The sequence below is a fragment of the Pan troglodytes genome, chromosome 19 (assembly GCF_028858775.2).
Source record: "Pan troglodytes isolate AG18354 chromosome 19, NHGRI_mPanTro3-v2.0_pri, whole genome shotgun sequence".
In the NCBI taxonomy this organism is placed as follows: Eukaryota; Metazoa; Chordata; class Mammalia; order Primates; family Hominidae; genus Pan; species Pan troglodytes.
In genome coordinates, this window is record NC_072417.2 from 52413596 (window position 1) to 52440308 (window position 26713).

The window sequence follows — 26713 nt, forward strand, 5'->3', positions numbered from 1 at the left end:
CTTGGCAGCCCTAGCCTGGCTCCTATTTTGTCCTCCTCTTTCAACCAACAAAAACCCCAAAATGCTCTCTCCAGTCAAAGAAAATTTCCAGTTCAACATCCTCCCTGCTGGCCTCTCTCATCCCTCAGTCACACTATCACCCCACAGGCTCCTTTATGTTTGCTCTCCCAAAATTAGATTCTTCCCTGTTGTTCTTTTCTCTAGCACAAGCTTTGCTTTTCATATTACATTGTGTCAAATATATGGTTCATAATAATAGCCACAATTTATTGAGACTTTGCCATGGCTAGGCACTTCCCACATCTTACTACCAGGACCCTGCAAGCAAAGGTTAAACAAGCCTATGGTCCAGATGAGGACACCATGGCCCACCTCTCTAACTGACCGGCCCAAAGTCACTGAGTGGGCAAGCAGCAGGGCTAGGATTGGTGCCAGCATGTCTGGCTCTTAATTTTTTTAGTTCACCAGAACATAACATAAGTCTTATTAACATAATCTGCTTTATCTATTTGGTATGAATTTGCGGGGCTGTGTAAGAAAGGTTTGCTGCCAGTTTTGAGACTTGTCTGTTTGCAACAGGCTATATCTGCATCTGCTTTACCTAACAGTTGCCACCTCTTGCGTTATATACTATGTGTCAGACCCTGCATGCAATAAGTGCTTACACTCACTTATCCCTGAAGAACCCTACGAGGTAGGTAAATTACACTCACTTGACATACAAAAAAAAGGTGTCCTAGTTAATATGACAGGTAAGGTACATGGAGGCTGCAAGCCCCATCCACTTACACCTCTGAGTTGTCTCACTTTTATGGCTCCCCTACCTTTCTGCCAGCGGCATTCAAGAAACTGATGTCTGGGGCGGGGTGCCGTGGCTCACACTTTGGGAGGCCAAGGCGGGCAGATCACTTGAGTTCAGGAGTTTCAGACCAGCCTGGCCAACATAGTGAAACCCCGTCTCTACAAAAGATACAAAAAATTGGCTGGGTGTGGTGGTGTGCGCCTACAGTCCCAGCTACTTGGGAGGCTGAGGCTGGGAGAATCGCTTAAACCCAGGAGGCGGAGGTTGCAGTGAGCCAAGATGGAGCCACTAAACTCCAGCCTGGGCGACAGAGCGAGACTCCATCTCAAAAAAACAAAAAACAAAAAACAAAAGCCTAAGAGGAGAGTGGAGTAGGAAGAAGTGACTAGAGTGACCAGAAGGCCTCAGGATTAGGAAGAAGTACTGAGATGGGAGGGAACACAGCCATGAAGAAAATGGCTTGGGAGCTTCAGGGAAAGGAAGAGGTTTGAGTAGAAGCCACCTTAAAGCGCCAGAAATCATGATTAAGAGAATCTAAGTCAGTGAAATCTGGCTCAGAGGTGACTCCTCCCTCAGTAGAAATTCCACATACAAAAAAAATCCAAGCTCATGTCTACGGCATTCAGATCAAATAAATATTTATTGCCTATCCACCTGTAATGGGTACTCTGTTTGCAAGTATCATCACCAAAACACCATAGGGTATAAAAAGGTGATAGTGCTATACTCACTGTTCAGAGGCAAATGGCCCAGAGAGGTGACATTTCTTTCTGGAGCTTACACAGTAACATACAGACAGAGGCCCGAATGCAGGTCCATTTGACCCAACTATCATGTTCTTTCTCCCAAACCTCAGCTGCATTAGTAAACATTACACATAAAAAGAATATCCACAGTGTATGTGCATGCTCCATTTGAGAACAGATGTAATAGCACTAACTCTGAAATTATTTTTAATAAACTATAACTTACTGGTGGAGAAGCAAAACGACAAGATGGAGAGCTGCCACAGGAGCTTCCAGAGACAGAACCAGAATACATGGGCACTGGAACTGGGCAAGCTAGGGGAAGAAACACAAATGAACTACATCATTTTGTAGTGCAGTCACATGACCTGTATAACAGAAACACTTGCCAAAACTACTACACGTTTGTGTTCCCCCAAAATCTGCATTTACCTATTTATTACCACATCTGCTGATGAAACTAAAAATGCAGCAATTACTAAAACTATTTCAACTTCGTTTCAGAAGGAAAAATAGAACAATTATTAAATAAACACAATCGTAGGTATCTAAGAAAATCAGGCTGGGCGCAGAGGCTCACTCCTATAATCCCAACACTTTGGGAGGCTGAGGCAGGAGGATCACTTGAGGTCAGGAGTTTGAGACCAGCTTGACCAACATGGTGAAACCTCATCTCTACTAAAAATACAAAAATTAGCCAGGTGTGGTAGTGCCTGCCTGTAATCCCAGCTACTCCAGAGGCTGAGGCAGGAGAATCACTTGAAACCAGGAAGCAGAGGTTGTACCACTGCACTCCAGCCTGAGTGACAGAGCAAGACTCCATTTAAAAAAAAAAAGTGGCTGGGTGTGGTGGCTCACACCTGTAATTCCAGCACTTTGGGGGGCTGAGGCGGGTGGATCACCTGAGGTCCGGAGTTCGAGACCAGCCTGACCAACATGGAGAAACCCCATCTCTACTAAAAATACAAAATTAGCCAGGCATGGTGGCGCATGCCTGTAATCCCAGCTACTCCAGAGGCTGAGGCAGGAGAATGGCTTGAACCCGGGAGGTGGAGGTTGCTGTGAGCCGAGATCACGCCACTGCACTCCAGCCTGGGCAACAAGAGCGAAACTCCATCTCAAAAAAATAAATAAATAAATAAATTCAATGAAATTTTAGGAGTCACAATAAAAGATGAATTTTGTAGTAAAAATCATTAATTTTTCCTAAAGCTTGCATTCATTCTTTAAGTGAAAATACAAAAAATGGATACTCACATTTTTTTACTGGACCTTGCTCAAGAAAAGGATGGCTAAAAAATGCTTCTGTAACAAGAAATGAGAATGCAACCTTTAAAGAGACATTGACTAAACTATCAACCAGGTTATTTTTTCTCAACGTATTCAATATAATGACTTTGAGATCAGAATTTAACTTCTTTATATAGGCTCCATTTCCTTTAAATGTAAAAGCATATTTTTTATAAATCCTCTATAAAATATTTTTATAATCATACAAAATAATGAATCAATAACAAATTTTAAATAATTATGAATTCTCAAAACATCTATCACCAGCACAACATACTCTGATGCTACTTACACAGACATGTTCTCTAACGTATGCCACCCTCCAGTGGACAGCCCCACAGGAGAACTGTGATCACCAGGCCCTTGTTAAGCACCCATGTGAACTACAGCTGTTAATTGTCCTAAGAGGAAATTGATGCAGCTGATTTATACAACAAACTATCCTTCGCCCCTACAAGTATTCCTGATGCTGGTTTCACATTAAAAAGAGAAAAAACTGGCCGGGTGTGGTGGCTCACGCCCGTAAGCCCAGCACTTTGGGAGGCCGAGGCAGGCAGATCACCTAAGGTCAGGAGATTGAGACCATCCTGGCTAACACGGTGAAACCCTGTCTCTACTAAAAATACAAAAAATTAGCTGGGCATGGCGGCCGGCGCCTGTAGTCCCAGCTACTCGGAAGGCTGAGGCAGGAGAATGGCGTGAACCCGGGAGGCGGAGCTTGCAGTGAGCCGAGATCGCGCCACTGCACTCCAGCCTGGGTGACAGAGCGAGACTCCGTCTCAAAAAAAAAAAAGAAACTACAAAAACAATACATTCAATAATTTTAAAACCATTCTCCATAATAGTTGTTTCACTATTGACCATAATTCTCATGGTTCAGAGCAACTCTCAGCTTAACTTCTCCCTAATAGGTATAAATATTTCCAACTACATGAACTTAATTTTAGTCCAACTTTACAAAACATTAAGACAATAGGTATTCAGACCATTTCATCTTTTCCCCGACATGGAAACAATTACAGCTATCCTCTACTGAGTATTCAACATTCACTAAGACAATGAACTGGGTGCTTCACAAACCTTATCTGAGGAAGTATGTCCTCCTATGATGGGTAATAAAATTAAAAGCACACAAAGGCCATGTTTCTTGTCCAATGTCAAAGAGTTAGTAAGGTGAGGGACTAGAATTCAAATTCCAGTCCATCTTATTTAAATACCAATGTGGGTTTCCATATTATACTATACATTAGCAAACCAAAATCCTGGAGTATATTTCCACAAATCTCTGTTAGTATTACAACTATTACTACAGGAAAAGTCAAACACTTTTTTCCCTAAAAACTACAAGACCAGGGTTAATTTGCTAAGTATTTTCATTAAACATGTCTTAATGATTTCTCTGGTCTGACATTTTCAAGCAGCTGTTTTTACCTAAGATAAGAATTAGGTTGGACCGGGCGTGGCAGCTCATGCCTATAATCCCAGCACTTTGGGAGGCAGAGGTAGGTAGATCACCTGAGGTCGGGAATTTGAGACCAGCCTGACCAACATGGAGAAACCCCGTCTCTACTAAAAATACAAAATTAACAGGCATGGTGGCACATGCCTGTAATCCCAGCTACTCAGGAGGCTGAGGCAGGGGAATTGCTTGAACCCGGGAGGTGGAGGTTGTGGTGAGCTGAGAACCTGCCATTGCGCTCCAGCCTAGGCACCAAGGGCGAAACTCTGTCTCAAAAAAAAAAAAAAGCAACTTTCAAAAACTTTAAGATAAACTGATGAGACCCACACAGAGTTACAGAATCAAACTTTCAAAAGACAGAGAGAATCTTGGAAGCAAGAGAGAAGCAACTTGTAATATACAGGGATCCTTAATAAGAATATCAGCCAATTTCCCATCAAAAATCTTGAGGCCAGAAGGCAGTGGGATATTATCTAAAGTGCTGAAAGAAAAAAAAGTTAACTGAGAATTCTACATTCCACAAAACTGTCCTTCAAAACTCAGGAAGAAATTAAGATATCCCCAGAAAAACAAAAGCTGAGGGAATTCATTACCACAAGACCTCCCCTATAAGAAATGCTAAAGAGAGCACTTCAGGTTGAAATGAAAAGAGCTAGACAGTAAAAAGCCACATGAAGACATGAAGATCTCCGGAAAAGATAAATACACTGGCAATTTAAAATCCAATAGTACTGTAATTTTGGTTTGTAACTTCACTTTTTCACTTTCTACAGAGTTTAAAAGACAAACGCATTAAAATTATCATAAAGATATAATTTGTGATATCAACATAAAGGGGGGATAAAGCAATACAGAAGTAGAGTTTTTGTGTGCAACTAAAGTTAATATGAATTCAGTAACTTTAGATGTTATATGTAATCCACAGGTAACCACAAGGAAAAATATACACAGAAGGAAATGAGAAAGGAATCAAAACACATTACCATAAAAATCAAACAACACTAAAGAGAGCAGTAATGGGAGAAATGTGGGACAAAAAAGCTGTAAGACATAAAAATAGTGAAATGGTGAAAATCTTTCCTCATCAGTAATTACTTTAAATGTAAATAGATCTCCTTAGGCAGAGACTGGCAAAGTAGATTAAAAGGAAATAATCCAACTATAATCTGTAAACAGAACAGAGACTCCCTTTAGGCCATGTGAGGTGGCTCACGCCTCTAATCCCAGGCAGATCTCTTAAGCTCAGGAATTCAAGACCAGCCTGGGCAACATGGTGAAACCAAAAATACAAAAAAATTAGCTAGGCATGGTGCTGCACATCTGTGGTCCCAGTTGAAGTGAGAGGATCGCCTGAACTCGGGACACAGAGGTTGCAGTGAGCTGAGATTGTGCCACTGCACTCCAGCCTGGGTGAAAGTGTAAGACTCCATCTCAAAAAGAAAAGAAAAAAGAAAAAGAGACTCGCTTTAAATCTAAAGACACAAATATTTGAAAGCAAAATAATGGAAAAAGCTATTCCCAGGCAAATACTAAGCAAAAGAGAAGGGCAAAGTTGACTATCAGACAAAATAGAATTTGAATCGAAAACTGTTATAAAAGACAAAAAGTACATTAAATAAGGCCAAGTACACTGGCTTAAGCCTGTAATCCTAGCACTTGGGAGGCCCGAGGTGGGTGGATCGTTTGAGCTCAAGAGTTCTAGATCAGCCTGGAAAAAATGGTGAAACCCTGTCTCCACAAAAAATACAAAAATTAGCCAGGTGTGGTAGCTTTGCACCTGTAGTCCCAGCTACTTGAGGGGCAGAGGTGAGAGGATCACTTGAGCCCAGGAGGCAGAGGTTTCAGTGAGCCAAGACTGCACCACCGCACTCCAGACTAGGTGACAGGATGAGACCCTGTCAAGGAAAAAAAAAAGGGGGGGGGCTGGGCACGGTAGCTCACGCCTGTAATCCCAGCACTTTAGGAGGCTGAGGAGGGCGGATCACAAGGTCAGGAGTTTGAGACCAGCCTGACCAACATGGTGAAACCCTGTCTCTACTAAAAATATAAAAATTAGCTGGGCATGGTGGCAGGCACCTGTAGTCCCAGCTACTTGGGAGGCTGAGGCAGAAGAATCGCTTGAACCTAGGAGGCGGAGGTTGTTGCAGTAAACCGAGATCGCGCCACTGCACTCCAGCCTGGGTGACAGAGCGAGACTCCATTTCAAAAAAAAAAAAAAAAAAAAAAAAAAAAGGTATTAAATAATGATAGAAGGGTCAATTAACCAAGAAAATTTAAGATTTATAAACATCAGAGCCCCAAAATACATGAAGCAAACATTGACAACTGAAGAAAGAGATTTGTACAATAATAGTTGGAGACTTCAATATCCCACCTTCAGTAATGGATAGGATAACCAGATACAGCATCAATAAGGAAAGGGAGGCACTAAACAGTGCTATAAACTAACTGGACCTAACAGACACACACAGAGTACTCTAGTCTCTGAGAGCAGAGCATATATTTTTCTCAAGTACACATGGGACATTCTCCAAAACAGACCACACCTTAGGCCACAAAACAAGTCTTAATAATTTTTTTTTTTTAATCAGAGACAATGTTGCGCTCTGTTTTTTCAGGCTGGAATGCAGTGGTGCAATTAGCTCATTGCAGCATCAAACTCCTGGGCTGAAGTAATCCCTCTTACCTCAGACTCCCAAGAAGCTGGAACTAAAGGTGCATACCACTACACCCAGCTAATTTTTAATATTTTTTGTAGAGACAGGTTCTCACTATGTTGCCCTGGCTAATCTCAAACTCCTGGCCTCATGCAGTCTTCCTTCCTCAGCCTCTCAAAGCACTAAGGTTACAGATATGAGCCACCATGCCTGGCCCATAAATTTTAAAAGACTGTAATCACGGTGACTGATTATCTTTTCCAATCACAATGGAATAAAAGTGGAAATCAAGGGCCGGGCACAGTGGTTCATGCCTGTCCTTTGAGATTGTTTTAAAAAAAAAAAAAAAAAAAACTAGAAATCAGTAACAGAGGAAATAACGGGAAAATCCACAATATGTGGAAATTAAACAAAACACTCTTGTATTACTCTGTTTTCGCACACTATAAAGAACTACTTGAGGCTGGGCGCAGTGGCTCACGCCTATAATCCCAGCACTTTGGGAGGCCCAGGCAGCCTGATCGCTTGAGAACAGAAGTTCAAGACCAGCTGGCCAACATGGTGAAACCCCATCTCTACTAAAAATACAAAAATTAGCCAGGCGTGGTGGCACGCAGCTGTAATTCCAGCTACTCAGGAGCCTGAGACAGGAGAATCGCTTGAACCCCGGAAGTGGAGGTTACAGTGAGCCACGATTGCTCCACTGCACTCCAGCCTGGGTGACAGAGCAAGACTCCGTCCCTAAAAAAAAAAAAAAAAAAAAAACTACCTGAGACTGGCCATTTTATGAAGAAAAGAGGTTTAATTTAGTTTTCCATGGCTGGGGAGGTTTCAAAAAACTTACAATCATGGCAGAAGGCGAAGGAGAAGCAAGCATGTCTTACCATTGCAGAGCAGGAAGGGGATGTACCACACTTTCAAACCATCAGATCTTGTGAGAATTCACTATCATGAGAACAGCATAGAGGAAATCCGCCCCCATGATTCACTCACCTCCCACCAAGCCCCTCCCCATTCACTCACCTCCCACCAAGCCCTTCCCCGTCTCATCTCATTCAAGATGAGATCTGGGTGGGACACAGAGCCAAAGGATACCAACTCTTAAGCAACCATGAGTCAAAGAAGTCATAAAGGCAAATTAGAAAATATCTTGAGACAAATGAAAATGAAAACACAACATACTAAAACTTATGGGATGTAGCAAAAGCAGTAGTAAGAGGGAAAAATATACCTGTAAACACCTCCTTTAAAAAAGAAGAAATAAGGCCAGGTGCCGTGCCCCACGCCTATAATCCCAACACTTTGGGCGGCCAAGGCAGGCAGATTACTTGAGGTTGGGGGTTCAAGACCAGCCTGGCCAACATGGTGAAGCCCCGTCTCTACCAAAAACACAAAAAAATTAGCCGGGCGTGGTGGTGGGCACCTGTAATCCCAGCTGCTCAGGAGGCTGAGGCAGAAGAATCACTTTAGCCCAGGAGGCAGGGGTTGTAGTGAGCCAAGACTGTGCCACTGCACTCCAGCCTGGGCGACAGAGCAAGACTCTGTCTCAAAAAAAAGAAGAAATAGGCCAGGCATGGTGGCTCACACTTGTAATCCCAGTATTTTGGGAGGCCGAGGCAAGTGGATCACCTGAGATCAGGAGTTTAAGACCAGCCTGGCCAACATGATGAAACCCTGTCTCTACTAAAAATACAAAATAGCCAGGTGTGGTGACTTGAGCCTGTAGTCCCAGCTACTCTGGAGGCTGAAGCAGGAGTATCGCCTGAACCGAGGAGCTGGATGGAGGTTGCAGTGAGCCAAGATGACGCCACTACACTCCAGCCTTGGTGACAGAGCAAAACTCCGTCTCAAAAAAAAAAAAAGAAAAAGAAACATCTAATCAATAAGCTAACTTCATGCTTATGGAACTAGAAAAACAGCAAACTAAGCCCAAAACTAGTAGAAGGAAAGAAATAATAAAGATTGGAGTCAAGATAAATGAAACATTTTCTTTCTTTTTTTTTTCTTTTTATACAGGGTCTCATTCTGTCACCCAGGCTGGGTGCAGTGGCATGATCACAGCTCACTGTAGCCTTGACCTCCAGGGCTCAAGCAATCCTCCCAGCTCAGCCTCCTGAGTGGCTGGGACTACAGGCCCACACCACACCAGCTAATTTTTGTATTTTTAGTAGAAGGCTTTCACCATGTTGCCCAGGCTGGTCTCAAACACCTGAGTTCAACTGATCTGCCCACCTCGGCCTCCCAAAGCACTGGGATTACAGATGTGAGCCACAATGCTCAGCTGTGCTTGAACTTTTAGTGCATTCCCCAAGCCACACACAGATCTATGGACAAAGGATGGTAACTTACCGTCTCAAAGCACCACCTTTGACCAATAACTGGCTGACCACTAAAAAACTGTAGACAAAGGGGTGACCCCTAGGAAACTGGGCTTTACAATTTTTTTAACTGAAAAAAATACAAAAACAATTTTGGAGATAAATCAATGTTCAAAAACTGCAAGGAAAACAATATTCCACAGATTTCGTCCACGCAAGTTATTAAACAAATAGAACAATCCGACCAGGCATCGTGGCTCATGCCTGTAATCCTAGCACTTTGGGAGGCTGAGGCAGGTGGATCACTTAAGATCAGGAGTTCGTGACTAGCCTGGCCAACGTGGTGAAACCCTGTCTCTACTAAAAATACAAAAATTCACCAGGCGTAGTGGTGTGCGCCTGTAATCCCAGCTACTCGGGAGGCTGAGGCAGGAGAATTGTTTGAACTCGGGCGGCGGAGCTTGCAGTGAGCTGAGATCATGCCATTGCACTCCAGCCTGGGCGACACAGTAAGACTTTGTCTCAAAGGAAAAAAAAAAAAAAAAAAAAAACAGAACAACCCCCAATTGGGAGAGGGGGAGGGTTCAAATCTAAAGTTGCTATCTGTATTGAACAAAATGTTTGATTTTCGACAAAAAACCGCAAGGCATGCAAAGCAACAAAGAAGTATGGCCCATACACAGGGGAACGAAGCAGTCAATAGAAACTGTCGTGAGGGGGCCAAATGTTGGACTTAACAAAGACTTTAAAGCAGTTATTATAAACAAATTTTCTTTTTTGAGACAGAGTCTCACTCTGTCGCCCATTTTTAAAAGTAGAGAAAGCCAGCCGGGCACAGTGGCTCACGCTTGTAATCCCAGCACTTTAGGAGGCCGAGGTGGGTGGATCATGTGAGCCCAGGAGTTCGAGACCAGCCTGGCCCACATGGTGAAACCCCGACTCTATTAAAAACACAAAAAATTAGCTGGGCATGGTGGTGGGCGCCTGTAGTCCCAGCTATGCAGGAGGCTGAGGCAGGAGACAGCGACTCATCAAATAGAGAATATCAAGAAAAAGACAGAAATTATAAAAAAGAACCAAACAGAAAATCCGGACTTAAAAAGTACAATAACTGAATAAAACAATCAGCAAGGCTGAGAACAGATTAACAGATATTTCCAACCTAAAAAACTCAAAGGAAAAAACAATATGGAAAAATGAACAGACTCAGCTGTGAGACATCATCAAGCATAGACCATTTAGTGCACACAATGGGAGTCTCAGAGAAAAGAAAGAGAAAGGGACAGAATGAATATTTTAAGAAATGATGGTTGACAACTCCCCAAATTTGGTGAAAAACATTTATTTATATATCCAAAAAGATCAATAAACTCCAGGCAGGATAAACACAGAGATACACATCTAGACACATCACAGTTAAAACTGTTGAAAATCAAAGACAGAGAAAAATCTCAAAAGCACTAAGAGAAAAATGACTCATCACCTACTAGGGAAACCTAGTAAGATTAACAGGTGACTTCTCATCAGAAACAATGGAGGCCAGAAAGCAGTAAGATGACATAGTCAAAGTACGGGCTGGAGAAAATCCTAACAACCAAGAATTCAGTATCTACCAAAAAAAAAAAACACTTTTCCAAAGTGAAGGGAAATAAAGGGAAATAATGACATTCCCAGATAAATGAAGATTCTGAGAATTTGTATAAAGAGCATTGGTAATTATGTAGATAATTATGGAAGACAGTACATTATGTATTTTTCTCTTAGCCGATTTAAAGGACAACTGTATAAAATAATTATAAAATTGTACTACTGGGCTTTGTAACATACAAAGATTAATATATATGACAACACAAAAGAGGAGGAAAGGAATGGAATTATATTAGAACTAAAAAAAGACACCAAACAAAAAAGAGATACAAAAAATACAAAAAGAAGAAAAAAATGACACCAAACAGTAACTTGAGTCCATAAGAACAAATGAAGAGTGTCAGAAATGATAAATGTATAGGCTAAAATAGTACTCTAAGGCTGGGCATGATGGCTCACACCTATAATTCCAGCACTCTGGGAGGCCGAGGCAGGATGTGCGCTTGAACCCAGGAGTTGGCAACCAGCCTGGGCAACATGGCAAAAACCTCTCTACAAAAAATTTAAAAATTAGCTGGGCATGGTGGTGTGCACTTGTAATCCCAACTATACAGAAGTTTCAGGCAAGAGGATCACTTGAGCCCAGGAGGTCAAGGCTGCAGTGAGGCTTGTTTTCACCACCGTACTTAGGCCTGGGTGCAGAGTGAGACTCTGTCTCAGAAAAAAAAAAGAAACACACAAAAAGATGCTATACATGTTTTTCACCTTTCTTCTCCTCACTTCTTAAAAAGAGGTAAGACTGTATAAAGCAATCGTCGTAACACTCCACTGCTGAGATTACAACATAGACATAATATGTAAGACAACAGCACAAAGGGAAGAGCAAATGGAGCCATATTAAGGGAACAAAGCTTCTATATTTTAATGGAATTCAACTAGTTTTTTGGTTTTTGTTTCTTTTTTTTTGGAGATGGAGTCTCGCTCTGTCACCCAGGCTGGAGGAGTGTAGTGGCGCGATCTTGGCTCACTGCAAGCTCCGCCTCCCGGGTTCACACCATTCTCCTGCCTCAGCCTCTCGAGTAGCTGGGACTACAGGATGGTCTTGGTCTCCTGACCTCATGATCTGCCCACTTCAGCCTCCCAAAGTGCTGGGCTTAACAGGCGTGAGCCACCACACCCGGCCTCAACTAGTTTTTATATAAAGTAGACTGTGATAAATTAAGATGCATACTGTAGAGGCCGGGCACGGTGGCTCACGCCTGTAATCCCAGCACTTTGGGAGGCCGAGGTGGGCGGATCACGAGGTCAGGAGATCGAAACCATCCTGGCTAACACGGTGAAACCCCATCTCTACTAAAAATACAAAAAAATTAGCCGGGCGTGGTGGCAGGCGCCTGTAGCCCCAGCTACTCGGGAGGCTGAGGCAGGAGAATGGCATGAACCCAGGAGGTGGAGTTTGCAGTGAGCCAAGATCCCGCCACTGCACTCCAGCCTGGGTGACAGAGCAAGACTCCGTCTCCAAAAAAAAAAAAAGATGCATACTGTAATCCCTAGAGCAATCATTAAAAAAAAATACATAGTACAAAAAAGCCAGAACACTCAATGAAAGAATTTAAATGGCACACTAGAAAATAATCTATTTTGACTAGGAACAATGGCTCATACCTGTAATCCCAGCACTCTGGGAGGCTAAGGCAGGAAGATTTCTTGAAGCCAGGAATTCGAGAACAGCCCTGGCAATATTGTGAGACCCTAAATTAGCCGACTGGGCCGCGCCCGGTGGCTCACACCTGTAATCTCAGCACTTTGGGAGGCCAAGGCAGGTGGATCACCTGAGGCCAGGAGTTTGAGACAAGCCTGACCAACATGGCAAAAACCCATCTCTACTAAAAAAAAAAAATACAAAAATTAGGCCGGGCGTGGTGGCTCACGCTTGTAATCCCACCACTTTGGGAGACTGAGGCAGGTGGATTATGAGGTCAGGAGTTCAAGATCAGCCTGACCAACATGGTGAAACCCCATCTCTACTAAAAATACAAAAATTAGCCAGGCATGGTGGCATGTGCCTGTAATCCCAGTTACTCAGAAGGCTAAGGCAGGAGAATCGCTTGAACCCGGGAGACAGAGGTTGCAGTGAGCCGAGATCGCGCCACTGCACTCCAGCCTGGGCAACAGAGCAAGACTCCGTCTCAAAAACACAAACAAGCAAAAAAAATTAGCCGGGCATGGTGATGGGCACTTGTAATCCCAGCTACTTGGGAGGCTGAGGCAGGAGAATAGCTTGAATCTGGGAGGCTGCAACCTGGGAGCTTGAACCTGGGAAGTTGCAGTGAGCCGAGATCATGCCACTGCACTCCAGGCTGGGCAACAAGAGCAAAACTTCGTCTCGAAAAAACAAAACAAAACAGGCCGGGCATGGTGGCTCATGCCTGTAATCCCAGCACTTTGGGAGGCTGAGGTGGGCGGATCACAAGGTCAGGAGTTCAAGACCAGCCTGGACAAGATGGTGAAACCCTGTCTCTACTAAAAATATAAAAAATTAGCTGGGCATGGTGGCAGGCGCCTGTAATCCCAGCTACTCAGGAGGCTGAGGCAGAGAACTGCCTGAACCCAGGAGGCGGAAGTTGCAGTGGGCCAAGATCATGCCACTGCACTCCAGCCTGGGCGACAGAGCGAGACTCCGTCTCAAAAACAAAACAAAATAAAACAAAACAAAAAATTAGCCAACTGTGGTGGTGCAGGCTTGTAGTCCCAGCTACTAACGAAGCTGAGGTGGGAGAATCACTTGCACCCAGGAGTTCAAGGTTGCGGTGAGCTACGATCACACCACTGCATTCCAGTCCAGCCTGGGTAACAGAGTGAGGCCTTTTCTCAAATAAAGGAAAAAACAAAAAAACAAAAGAATCTATTTAATAAATATTGCTGGGCACTGTGGCTCACATCTGTAATCTCAGCATTTTGGCAGGCCAAGGTGGGTAGATCGCTTGAGCCCAGGAGTTTGAGACCAGCCTGGGCAACATGACGAAACCCTGTCTCTACAAAAAAAATAGAAAAACTAGCCAGAGGTGGTGTTGTACACCTGCAGTCCCAGGTACTGGGGAGGCTGAGGTGGGAGGATCACCTGAGCCTGGGGAACTCAAGGCTGCAGTGAGCCATGATAGTACCACTGCACTCCAGCCTGGGTGACAGAGTAAAACCCTGTCTCAAAAAATATAAAAATAAATAAACAAATAAATCCAGGCTGACAACTCCCCAATCTGTCCCCAGTCTAGACTTTTCTGAAATTCAAGTGCACTTCTGACATCGACACTTAGATATCCAATGGTTATCTTAAATTTAACATGTCCAACAGAAACTCCTCATCTTGTCCCCATAGCCTGCTCTATCCATATAGTCTTTCCCATCACTGTAATCGACAACATCCTTTCAGCTGCTCAGGCCAAAAACCTTGGAGTCATCCTTGAGTCTTCTCTCTCACACCCTCACATTCAATCCATCAGTGAATGCTGTTGCCTCTACCACCAGAAAGACTTCTTACCACCTCCACTACTATTACCCTAGTCAAAGCTACACTCATCTCTCACCTGGGTAACGACAAGAGTCTCCTGATTAGTCTCCCAGCTTCTGCTCTTCCCCTTACATGCACACAGTCTATTCTCAAGCAGCAGCCAGCTTGATCCTTTTTAAAAACATTAGTCACATCACTTTTCTTCCACTCAAAACCCTCTAAATGGCTCCCATCACACTTTGTGGAAAAGCCCAAGTCTTCAACTGGCCTTCTAGTTGTTCCTCAAGCTTACAGGCATGCTCCCAGCCCTGATCATTTATATTGGCTGTTCACTCTGCTTAAAAAGCTCTTCCCACAGATATCCACATGGCTCACTCTCATTTCAAGTCAAGTCTTTGTTCAAATGTCACTTTCTCAGTAAGGTCTTCACTGACTACCTTATTTAAAATTTCAATCCCCACCCCCACCCCACCCCCACTTCTTTATTCCCATAATACTTAGCAACTTCTAATATAATATGTAATTATGGTTTTTAATTTGTTTATTGTCTCTACCACTAGAATATATGTTACATGAGGAGAGTGATTTTATTACTCTATCTCTCGTACCTAGAACATAGTAATAAGCACTCAATAAATATTTACGAAACCAGTGAAGGAAATAAACAAAAAGAAAAGTGAAACTGACTTTAATTTTCTGAAATCTCTAGTTTTTAAATCTTTTGGCACATATAACAATAAAATTAGAAAACATGCAAAAGTTAAAACTATTTCTTACCAAAGTCCATTCTATCTTTTTGGTTTCTCTGAAGCAAACCCAAAAGGAGATTAGCCAAATAAGGTGATGTTTCTCTGGGAATACTGGGGGAAAGGAAAAACACAACCACCTAAGTGATAAGTTTATATACATAAACATTAACTTTTGCCTTCCATATAGTAAACTAAAACGTATATGCGGTTTCACAAATACCAATACATTTATACCAAGAAGACCATGTAAGAGTCATCTAAAGAAGGGAAAAAAGCCGGGTGCTGTGGCTCACGCCTGTAATCCCAGCATTTTGGGAGGCCAAGACAGGTGGATCATGAGGTCAGGAGATCGAGACCATCCTGACTAACACGGTGAAACCCCATCTCTACTAAAAATAGAAAAAAAAAAATTAGCTGGGCATGGTGGCGGGTGCCTGTAGTCCCAGCTACTTGGGAGGCTGAGGCAGGAGAATGGCATGAACCCGGGAGGTGGAGCTTGCAGTGAGCCGAGATCATGCCACTGCACTCCAGGCTGGGCGACAGAGCGAGACTCCATCTCAAAAAAAAAAAAAGAAGGAAAAAAGGCACTAAATTGCCTTTGAGAAACAGCATCAAATTGAGAAGATTCCTGTATTGTGCTTGCTGTTGTTTTGAGTATCTGCAGGAGTAAGGCACCTCAAAAGCCCAATGTTGACTTTTAGCATAGCTTCAATCTTGCACTAATAGTTGCTATAATGTTCTCTATTACAAAATAGCCACCTCTATTTCTGTCTGGAAAAGGGCAGCACTTAAATACAAGTGAGAACTAATGCAACTTCCTAACATCCGATATGAAAACAACAAGCAACAGGAAAATGAATTAATAGCAGTACACAATTCAAAGAATAAGAATTACAAAAAGATATTAAACAGGCTGGGCACGGTGTCTCACACCTGTAATCCCAGCACTTTGGGAGGCCAAGGCAGGTGGATCACTTGAGGTCAGGAGTTCAAGACCAGCCTGAACAACATGGTGAAATCCCGTCTCCACTAAAAATACAAAAATTGGCCGGGTGTGGTAGCCTGCCTGTAGTCCTAGCTACCTGGGAGGCTGAGGCAGGAGAATGGCTTGAAACTGGGAGGTGGATGTTGCAGTGAGCCAAGATCGTGCCATTGCACTCCAGCCTGGCAACAGAACAAGACTCTGTCTCAAAAAAAAAAAAAGAAAGAAAAGAAAAAGATATTAAACAAATACAAAGGAGCCAAACTCACTAATAAAGAGAATAATGCAAATTAAATTAATAGCTAACTGGTCCTCATGCATTTGTGCAGCATCAAAACTGCTAACATTCCATGTTGGTAAAAATGAGGGAAAAGGAGCAGTCTTCTATCTTGCTGTATTCACTGGGACAGCCTATTCGGAAAGTGTATCTTTTGGTCTGACAATTCCATTTCTAGGAGTCCACCCTAACAAAATGCACACATACACAAAGGAGTACACACACATACACACACACACACACACACACACACACACACTTCACTAGAGCCTGTCTGCAGTAACCAAAAAAATGAAAACAGGGATCTGATTAAATAAAATAATGTACATCTATGGGACTCTCTGTGGCATTTAAAAGCATACAGTGGCAGGTGCAGTTGAGCTCTGGGTCACCAAGATGTCGTTCCCAAAGTATACTCTATCACACCTGGCCACTGTGCCCCCGACCCTCAACCCAGCCGAATACGACATATCTCCGGACACCCGATGAGCGCAAGTCAAGCAGCTGGCCATAAGAGCCCGGCTGAAATGAGAGTACCTGCTTCAGTACAACAACCCCAACCGCAGAGGGCTCATCGAAGATCCTGCCTTGATTCGTTGGACCTATGCAAGATCAGCAAATGTCTATCCTAATTTCAGACCCACTCCTAAAAACTCACTCTTGGGCGCTCTGTGTGGATTTGGGCCCCTCTTCTTCTGGTATTGTGTTTTCAAAACTGACATGGATAGAAAAGAAAAACTTATCCGGGAAGGAAAATTGGATCAAACATTTAACCTCTCATATTAAGTCTGTCAATGATGACTATACGTACTCCTGCCTAAATAGTCTATTAATCATTAAAAAAAAAAACAAAAAAAAAAGCATACAGTTGGCCAGGTATGGTGGCTCATGCCTCTAATCCCAGCACTTTGGGAGGATGAGGCGGGGGGATCACTTGAGGTCAGGAGTTCAAGACCAGCCTGGCCAACATGGTGAAACTCCGTGTCCACTAAAAAAAAAAAAAATATATATATATATATATATATATATAAATTAGCTGGGCGTGGTGGTGGGTGCCTACAGTCCCAGCTACTAGGAAGGCTGAAGCATGAGAATCACTTGAACTCGGGAGGGGGAGGCTGCAGTGAGCCGAGATCGTGCCACTGAACTCCAGCCTGGGTGACAGAGCAAGACTCTGTCTCAAAAACAAAAAAAAGCATACAGTGCCTCTCCACATCCTGCTGCGGAACATCATCTGTGATGTGCTACAAAGTAAAAAACAAAAGGACGCTGCAAACAACTCACAAAATATGATGTAATTTGTCTTAAACTATGTGTGTGTATAAATACATACATAAACAAGCACTCATCTTAAGATACAAGTTCGAGAGAAAAAAAAAGGAAAACAAGCATTCAAACATGTATAAAGAACGCCCAAAAACTATGAAGACAGAGACACAGCAAACTCTTGTTACCCCTAAAGAGAGCAAAGCTGGGAGGAATTCACTTCCTACTTTACGCGTATCTATTCTATTCTGTCCACATTACCCTCCCCACAAGGAACACATGTAACTTCTGTATCTTTTTCTTTTAAATTTACATTTTAAAAAAGAAAGAAAAGAGTACAGCACTACACAGACACCTATGATGTGCCAGCAATTTTCTAATTTGTTGTAACAAATGCTTTCACATTATCAACTGAAAAAGAATTAAAAAATGAGAATACATAAAACACAAACAGTTCAAATAAACAACACTGTATTCACAAACAGTAAAACCCAGTGTAATCTAAACACATACCTAGGCATTAAGCTCCTGTTTTTTTCATAAAACATCCTTAAGTCTTGAGGACTATTGGCCTATTAAAAAAAAAAAGGTTTAATTTCCTAAACAACGGGGTCAAAACTTTCAAATCATATGATTGACACTCATATGCTTTTTTTTTAAGGGATTGAGGGAGTGGGAGTTTCAAGGAAGGGACTGACAGGAAAGGAGGGAAAGTATGAGGGAGGAGGAAAGGAAAGAGAGATGATGCTCATATTCTTGCTACAGAACATAGATTATCAACTTGAAAGCCATGGATTGCTGAAGGACCCATAACTGGTCATTAGGAACTCATAAAACCTATGACATTGTGTGAAAATTCTGTACATCTGAGTATAACGTACCTTTTCTGAGGTACCTTTTCTGAAGTACCTTTTCTGAGGTCAGACTCTGAGAGGAGCCTGAAACTTAGAATAGTTTAAGGACCACTATTCTGAAGGTTACACGGCCTGCCCAATAGGTACATTATTGTTGGGTAAAATTCAGGTGTACTTTACCTTAGGACCCTAAAGGAATTCAAAGAAAAGAACTATGTATACTGCTACTATTCAGTCTCTCCACAACAACAAATAGCTGATAACAACAGCTGCTGAATTAGTGAAGCCTCCTCTACATGCAAACTAGACTAAGAAATTAAAAGTGTTTAACCTGGCTGTGTCACTAATTTTCTTTTTTTTTTTTTTTTTTTTTTTTTTGAGACAGAGTTTCGATCTTGTTGCCCAGGCTGGAGTGCAATGGTGTGATCTCGGCTCACCGCAACCTCCGCCTCCCAGGTTCAAGCGATTCTCCTGCCTCAGCCTCCCTAGTAGCTGGGATTACAGGCATGTGCCACCACACCCGGCTAATTTTGTATTTTTAGTAGAGATGGGGTTTCTCCATGTTGCTCAGGCTGGTCTCGAACTCCCGACCTCAGGTGATCTGCCTGCCTCGGCCTCCCAAAGTGCTGGGATTACAGGTGTGAGCCACCGCGCCCGGCCATCATTAATTTTCTTAATACTATCTTGGGCAAATATTTTCACTTTGTTTCAGTTTTCAAATTCAAAGATCTTCTTTGAAACATAAGAAATTATAACATGGCAATATGAACTCAAGAGAAATCATCGTGATTATACTCTACAGGGTCACTTTTTGGCAGGATGTTGTGGGAGAGGAGGAGAAGACAGACCCATAATAATTTCCATAAAGTGTATATAATTACCTCCCTCTCACCTAGCAGTGTCAGAAATAGAGAGCTAGAGATGGTTTCCAGAGATCTCCCCAGACCAGCCCCAGCCCTCATGTGGATTCCGGGATCCCAAAACCAGGCTAACTAGGAAGCTCTGGTGTCACCATTCACACCCATTTCCCACCAGGCTGTTAGCCCCGAACCCAACATACAACAGACTTCATGCCCAGTCCAACTACAAAGGGCAGGCAGATAAAAGGGGAAAACCAAAAGATGTTCTGATTCACTAAAGCAGTTTTTGCCTATAACAGAATCAAAGTAAGTCACAGAGGAGCCAAAAACACTGCTTTCAAAGTATTCTTCATTTTACAAATCAAACGCAACTATAAAATGACAAGATCCCAAAACTGAGGACATAAGAAAAAAGTCAGCCTACCTGAAAAGGTGGTTTTCCAACTAGGCATTGGTATATCACTGTTCCTATGCTCCACAAGTCAGCCTTAGCATCATAATGTTGAGACATAATAACCTCAGGAGCCTGGGAACAGAGAAATTTAAGGGGCATGCGGTACATTATTTGCATAATTAATATGCACATATTAATTAACTGGTAAAGGTGACACTCCTAACAAACTACCAGAATAAAACAACACCCTGTGATAGTTCTCTAATCAAATAATAAGGCAATGAACTTACAACATATTATTATATATTGAGATTCACTAGTAAATCTCAAAATCAATGTTGCATGAAAAAAGGCAAGTTATAGAAACAAATGTTTCAACTGATTATAATGGACACATAAAGTACAGTAAGAGGGCCGAAAGAGTAAAGAAAAATACACACCATAGGGCATGGTGTATAAGATACATACCATAGGACAGAGGTTCCCTCAGGTGTGTGAGAGGAGCAGAGGAGGAAATGCAATCAGGGAGAGGTACAAAAGGAACTTGGGCTGTCTCCAAAATATTTTTCTTTTTTCTTTTTTTTCTGAGACTGAGTCTCACTGTGTCACCCAGGCTGGAGTGCAGTGGCGTGATCTCGGCTCACTGCAACCTCCACCTCCTGGGTTCAAGTGATTCTCCTGTCTCAGCCTCCCGAGTAGCTAGGATTACACGCGCCTGCAACCATGCCCAGCTAATTTTTTGTATTTTTAGTACAGACGAGGTTTCACCATGTTGGCCAGGCTGGTCTCGAACTCCTGACCTCGTGATCCTCCCACCTCAGCCTCCCAAAGTGCTGGGATTACAGGCATGAGCCCCTGCGCCTGGCCTATTTTATTTCTTTCAAAAACAAGATCAAGACAAACATGGCAAAATGTTAACTTTGTGAAATATGGATGGTGGGTACATAGGTGTTTGCTATATTATTCCCTATGTTTTTTGTAATCTGAATACTTTTATAGTAATAGAAAAACTATGATGCAAAACCCCACACAATACTAAAAATTGTCCTAAAAGCAAAACCATTTCTCTGCTGCTTTGTTACGGGTATTTTCCCACCTCTCATCAAATTTTGCATTTTAAATATACCATTAATCAGGACAAATATTAAACAGAAATGGAAAATATACTTAAAGATAGTTTTATTTCTCAGATGTAACATTTCCTTTTAACTTTAATTCTCTGTGGAAATGGGATCTTGCTGTGTTCACAGGCTGGCCATGAACGCCTGAGAAGTCCTCCTGCCTCAGCCTCCCAAGTAGCTGGGACTAAAGGCATGCATCACTACACCCAGATCAGGCATAACATTTTTATTTGTTTTCCCTAGTAAATTTCTTATTAAGTCAATATCCTTTAATAATCAGCCAAAGCACTCTAACCTCAAGGCTAAACTAATTTTATACTCAAGAAGTACAAAGTAATTTTAAATTTTATATAAAATTATATATAAGCAGTAAAATTATGATCAAGACTGTAAATCTAATAAAATTTTTTTGAAATTTGATTACCAGTTCAAAGTTGATTTTAGTTTAGAGAAATTTCGAATTTAATACAAACCCATTTTAAATTTAGAACTGAAATAGGTACATTTATTTTACATAATTCTGAATCTCTAGAATTAAGGTATTTCCAGACTTAATACTGCACATTACATTAGAAGTTTCATAGCCTAACCCTATAATACATGATGTTATCTATATGAGAGGATAAAGGGGAAAGCTGAGATATTTCAGCTGTGTGAGGCTAATGGAAAAAACATCTACAACACAGGGATCCTGTCACGAGAGTTAACATGCAAAAGATGAGCACATCCTACAGCTGAAGAAGTGCTCCCAGAAGATGTTTTTTAAAGCACTCCTAATATTATACATTATGTACAGCATGACTACCCTTGATTAATTTTTATTTTCAACTTAATAGATTTGTCTCATAACTAATCTTTTTTAAAAAATAAAAACAAATGGGCAAAAATGACTTACTTTTACATTCCACTATGCTAAGGCAAAAGATGTCTGTATTATAGCATTATCAGTAATATAATTAACATTAGTAATAACAACTTGGACTATATGTAAAATCACATCTTATTTAGAAGCAAGCATTATATTTAAATTCCAATGATTATGGAGCCACGCTTTAAACACACAAGGATGCAAACACTCACTCACCATGTACATCGGGGATCCACACAGTGTTGCAGCCATCATGTTACTATGTAGGTAACGAGCAAAACCAAAATCCGCTATTTCACAAAACAGAAAGTAGAAAAGCAAATTACGTCTTCGCTCATACCTAACATATATCATATGATTCTTCGAGACACAAGAAGGCACAAAGGACTGTGAAAAATAAACAGCTTATTGAATAAGACTGTCCACCAAAGAAAAAAGTAGCTACCTTGATTTCAACAAGCTAAAAATAGTAGTAATCGTCAACTGTACAAGTCACTGCTCTGCCAGATTTGTAACCAAGGTGTACAAAACTTTGCAAGTGAAAATGCTAATTATAATAAGTAGCTCATTAATACAGTTTTCATTAAATATCAATGCCAGATGTAGAATGTGAACAATTATGCTTTTATTGTTTCAAATAATTTTGAGGTACTACTAAAAAAAACTGCCAAGGGCTAAACTAGATGGTCTCTGAGATCCCTACGTCAAAAGCCTAGGAACTGTAAAGAATCAGGGTTATGGCCAGGCGTGGTGGCTCACACCTATAATCCCAGCACTTTGGGAGGCTGAGGTGGGCGGATCACCTAAAGTCAGGAGCTCGAGACCAGCCTGGCCAACACGGTGAAACCCTGTCTCTATTAAAAAAAAAATACAAAAAAAATTAGCTGGGTGTGGTGGCACATGCCAGCTACTTGGGCATCCCAGCTACTTGGGAGGCTGAGGCAGGAGAATCTCTTGAACCTGGGAGGCAGAGGTTGTAGTGAGCCGAGATCGTGCCACAGCACTCCAGCCTGGGTGACAGAGCGAGACTCCATCTCAAACAAACAAAAAAAGAATCAGGGTTATTAATTTGCTGCCAGTAAGCACACCACATCAATTTTCCTCTCGAGAGACGCAGGTATTCATATTTAGAGCTCCTGATGTGGGCCTGTTAGCACTGCCTGAGACTTGGCAGAAACTGTCAATAATGTAAAGGATTCACCTATCTAAGAGAACTCCACGATCTCAATAAAAATATCAAATTGCATCAATAAAATCCATCATTTGGCCAGGTGTGGAGGCTCAAACCTGTAATTCCAGCACTTGCGGAGGCTGAGGCGGGCAGATCACCTGAGGTCAGGAGTTCAAGACCAGCCTGGCCAACATGGTGAAACCCTGTCTCTACTAAAACTATAAAATTTAGCTGGGCATAGTGGTGCATGCCTGTAATCCCAACTACTCAGGAGGCTGAAGCAGGAGAATCGCTTGAACCCAGGAGGCGTAGGTTGCAGTGAGCCAAGATCGCGCCACTACACGCCAGCCTGAGCAACAGAGCGAGACTCCATCTCAAAAAAAAAAAAAAAAAAAAATCCATCATTCAACAAAGCTAAAGTTGTCTAAAAATAGTTTCAAAAAATGTCCTTTCCATGACACAATACATGGCCATTTACCTATTTTGATGCGAATACCACTGACACTTGATTTTCTGCGATTGGCATAGGACAGCAAGATGTTCTGTGGTTTGAGATCTCTGTGGATGATTCCTTTGCTGTGCAGGATTCGCATGGCAGCAGCAATCTGATGCAGAAACACTCTGATAGTGTCTTCACTGAGAGTCCCTTTCGCTGGTACAAAAGGAGTCACGTAAATATTTAAGCACACAAAATCAAATACCATCTGCATATTCCATCAACAGGATTGGGTTGTGAAGGAGAGCATGAAGGGAATGAGGAATTTGGATTCACATTTATTCATTTTTTTAATTTTAATAATTGAAGACTATGAAGAGATATCAGATTTCTCAAAACCTGTAGTCAATCTGTTGTAAAGAGAACTGATTGGCACTTTCATCTTTTGTTTCACCTGTGTTTTTTGCTTTTCCCTTCATGTTTTTACTGCTGAAGGTGCCCACATGACTCTGAACACCATATGTACTCAATAAATATGAACGTCCTTTACAAGCCAAAAGCTAAGTTCCCTTCATATTAGTCAAATATCTGGAATAAGTGTCCATATTTAATTCCAACCATTATGTGAGCACAAATTAAAAACAAGCAAAATCTTTGACCAGAGGGACCAGATACTACTGCTACCTGTACCTGTGAGGCATCTGTGTTCCTGCATCTACTCTGTCCTTTTATCTCCCACACCCCCGTCCCACTATCTTTCATAACTAAAAATACCTTAAGAATAAATGTTTTAACCTATTTCACCACTATAAAGAGGTGATATGAACATTATTTGGAAGTAGTGAGTCATTATTCCGTAAATATTTTTTTTTTTTGAGACAAGAGTTTCACTCTGTCCCTCAGGCTGGAGTGCAGTGGCACAATCTCAGCTCACTGCAACCTCCGCCTCCTGGGTTCAAGAGATTCTCCTGCTTCAGCCTCCCAAGTAGCTGGGACTACAGGCATGTATCACCATGCCCAGCTAATTTTTCTATTTTTGTAGAGACAGGGTTTTGCCATGTCGGCCAGGCTGGTCTTGAACTCCTGACCTAAGTGATCCACTTGCCTCAGCCGCCCACAGTGCTGGGATTACACTGAGAGACATCGTGACCAGCCTATTCAGTAAATTCTATTTCTCTGTATGCCAGAGCATGTTGTGGTTAACAGCTTGATTTGAAGTCTAGCTGCCTTTGTTCAACTCCTAGTTCTTCCACTTAATGTGTGACCCCTTTGAAAAGACAATCCCTCTGTGCCCACCTTCCTCATGTATAAAAGTTGATGAGAATAACTACGAGTTGACATGATGATTAAATAAAACCCATTTAATAATGAAAACTTGTGCTCATTTCAGCAGCACATATACTAAAATTGGAACAATACAGAGAAGATTAGCAAAAAATATTTATATTAAAAAAGAAAAAAATTATGAAAACTTTAGAAAAAGGCTTTGCACATATTTCAATGTAGCAGGTATGCAAATACTTATTACAATGAGTCTAAAAGTCACAAGTGTAATTCCTTACCTACACTGAGGATTTAGTATCCATGTACCTATTTAAATTATTCGTGATGCATGTCTGTCCATATAATTCTTAGAATATGTTCTATATAACCTTTCCATTTGTAAATAAGAGAGAAATAACATTAGTATTTGGAACAAGTGAAATACTGTGGTTTTAAAATCATTTTAATGACCTGTCAAGTTTTACACGTCCTTAACATCTTCAAATAAAATAAATCTTTATGGTTTAAAAATTATCAAATATGGCCCAGTGTGTGGCTCATGCCTGTAATCCCAGCACTTTGGGAGGCCATGGTGGACGGATTGCTTGAGCCCAGGAGTTTGAGACCAGCCTAGACAACATGGTAAGACTCTGTCTCTGCAAAAAAATAAAAAATTAAGGCCATCTATGGTGACTCACACCTGTAATCCCAGCCGTTTGGGAGGCCAAGGTGGGTGCATCACCTGAGCTCAGGAGTCTGAGACCACCCTGGGTAACATGATGAAACCCCATCTCTACTAAAATACAAAAAATTAGCCAGGCATGGTGGCACACGTCTGTAGTCCAGCTACTTGGCAGGCTGAGGCACGAGAATCACTTGAGCCTGGGTGGCAAAGGTTGCAGTGAGCCGAGATCACGCCATTGCACTCCAGCTTGGACTACAGAGATGCCATCTCAAAAAATAAATAAATAAATACAATTTAAAATTACAATTAAAAGAAATTTTGGGGGGCTGGGCGCGGTGGCTCACGCCTGTAATCCCAGCACTTTGGGAGGCCAAGGTGGGTGGATCATGAGGTCAGGAGTTTGAAACCAGCATGGCCAGCATGGTGAAATGCTGTCTCTACTAAAAACACAAAAATTAGCCCAGCATGGTGGTGCACACCTGCAGTCCCAGCTACTCGGGAGGCTGAGGCAGAATAGTCTGAACCCAGGAGGTGGAGGTTGCAGTGAGCTGAGATCCTGCCACTGCACTCCAGCCTGGGCAACAGAGCGAGACTCCATCTCAAAAAAAAAAAAAAAAAGTCATCCTCCGGAGATGAACACTGTTAAAAATTTGATGTGCATTTTTCCAGCTCTACTTTCTCGCAGATGCTAATATATATATTATCGCATATTAGTGGGGAGGTCAAATCAACAACTAAAACTTTATTTTTATAATGTTTTACTTAAATTACATTGTGACTATTGAAATGGATGGTATATTTAAAATTTATTTTGACTGGGCGCGGTGGCTCACGCCTGTAATCCCAACACTTTGGGAGGCCGAGGAGGGTGGATCACCTGAGGTCAGGAGTTCAAAACCAACCTGGCCAACATGGCGAAACCCCGTCTCTACTAAAAATATGAAATTAGCCAGGCACAGTGGCAGGTGCCTGTAACATACTCGGGAGGCTGAGGCAGGAGAATGGCTTGAACCCGGGTGGCAGAGGTTGCAGTGAGCCAAGATCGCACCACTGCACTCCAGCCTGGGCGACAGAGTGAGACTCCATCTCAAAAAGAAAAAAAAAAAAAAGAAAGAAAATGTAAAAGGTGTTTGTTTCAAAGAGCAAATTAAAGGACTAAATGACCCTATTGTGACACAATGACATTCAACCTTCTAGACATTCCAGACCTTCTAGACATTCCAGACCTTCTAGACCAGTGCTCTCCAACAGGAATATAAGGTGGCCACACATCAAACTTTCCATTTTCTAGTGGCCAGATTTTAAAAAGTGAAAAGAAAGAGATATAATTAATATATTTAACCCAATATATCCAAAATATTACCATTTCAACTTGTAATAAATATTTTTAAATTAATGAGATTTAATCATTCTTTCCTTC

The 26713-nt window shown here is 41.8% G+C and overlaps 1 protein-coding gene and 2 pseudogenes across 6 annotated transcripts in view; 2 read left to right on the plus strand and 1 right to left on the minus strand.

Annotated features, from left to right (window-relative positions):
* ULK2 (unc-51 like autophagy activating kinase 2) overlaps nucleotides 1-26713 on the minus strand; it is a 98839-nt gene that overhangs the window by 51347 nt on the left and 20779 nt on the right. For all 6 annotated transcript variants that reach the window (XR_010153254.1, XR_010153253.1, XM_054670398.2 and 3 more), the window contains exons 6-12: nucleotides 23388-23561; nucleotides 21955-22028; nucleotides 19780-19881; nucleotides 18155-18213; nucleotides 15145-15227; nucleotides 2806-2853; nucleotides 1775-1863 (exon numbers count right to left, since the gene is read on the minus strand). Coding sequence is in view for 4 of the 6 variants with exons in the window: in XM_054670398.2 (XP_054526373.1) it covers nucleotides 1775-1863; nucleotides 2806-2853; nucleotides 15145-15227; nucleotides 18155-18213; nucleotides 19780-19881; nucleotides 21955-22028; nucleotides 23388-23561 (629 nt within the window). In the remaining 2 variants the exon portion in view is untranslated. The remainder of the gene's footprint in view (nucleotides 1-1774; nucleotides 1864-2805; nucleotides 2854-15144; nucleotides 15228-18154; nucleotides 18214-19779; nucleotides 19882-21954; nucleotides 22029-23387; nucleotides 23562-26713) is intronic.
* Nucleotides 16772-17161, plus strand: LOC107969219 (NADH dehydrogenase [ubiquinone] 1 beta subcomplex subunit 4-like; annotated as a pseudogene).
* Nucleotides 24723-24778, plus strand: LOC112206131 (U6 spliceosomal RNA; annotated as a pseudogene).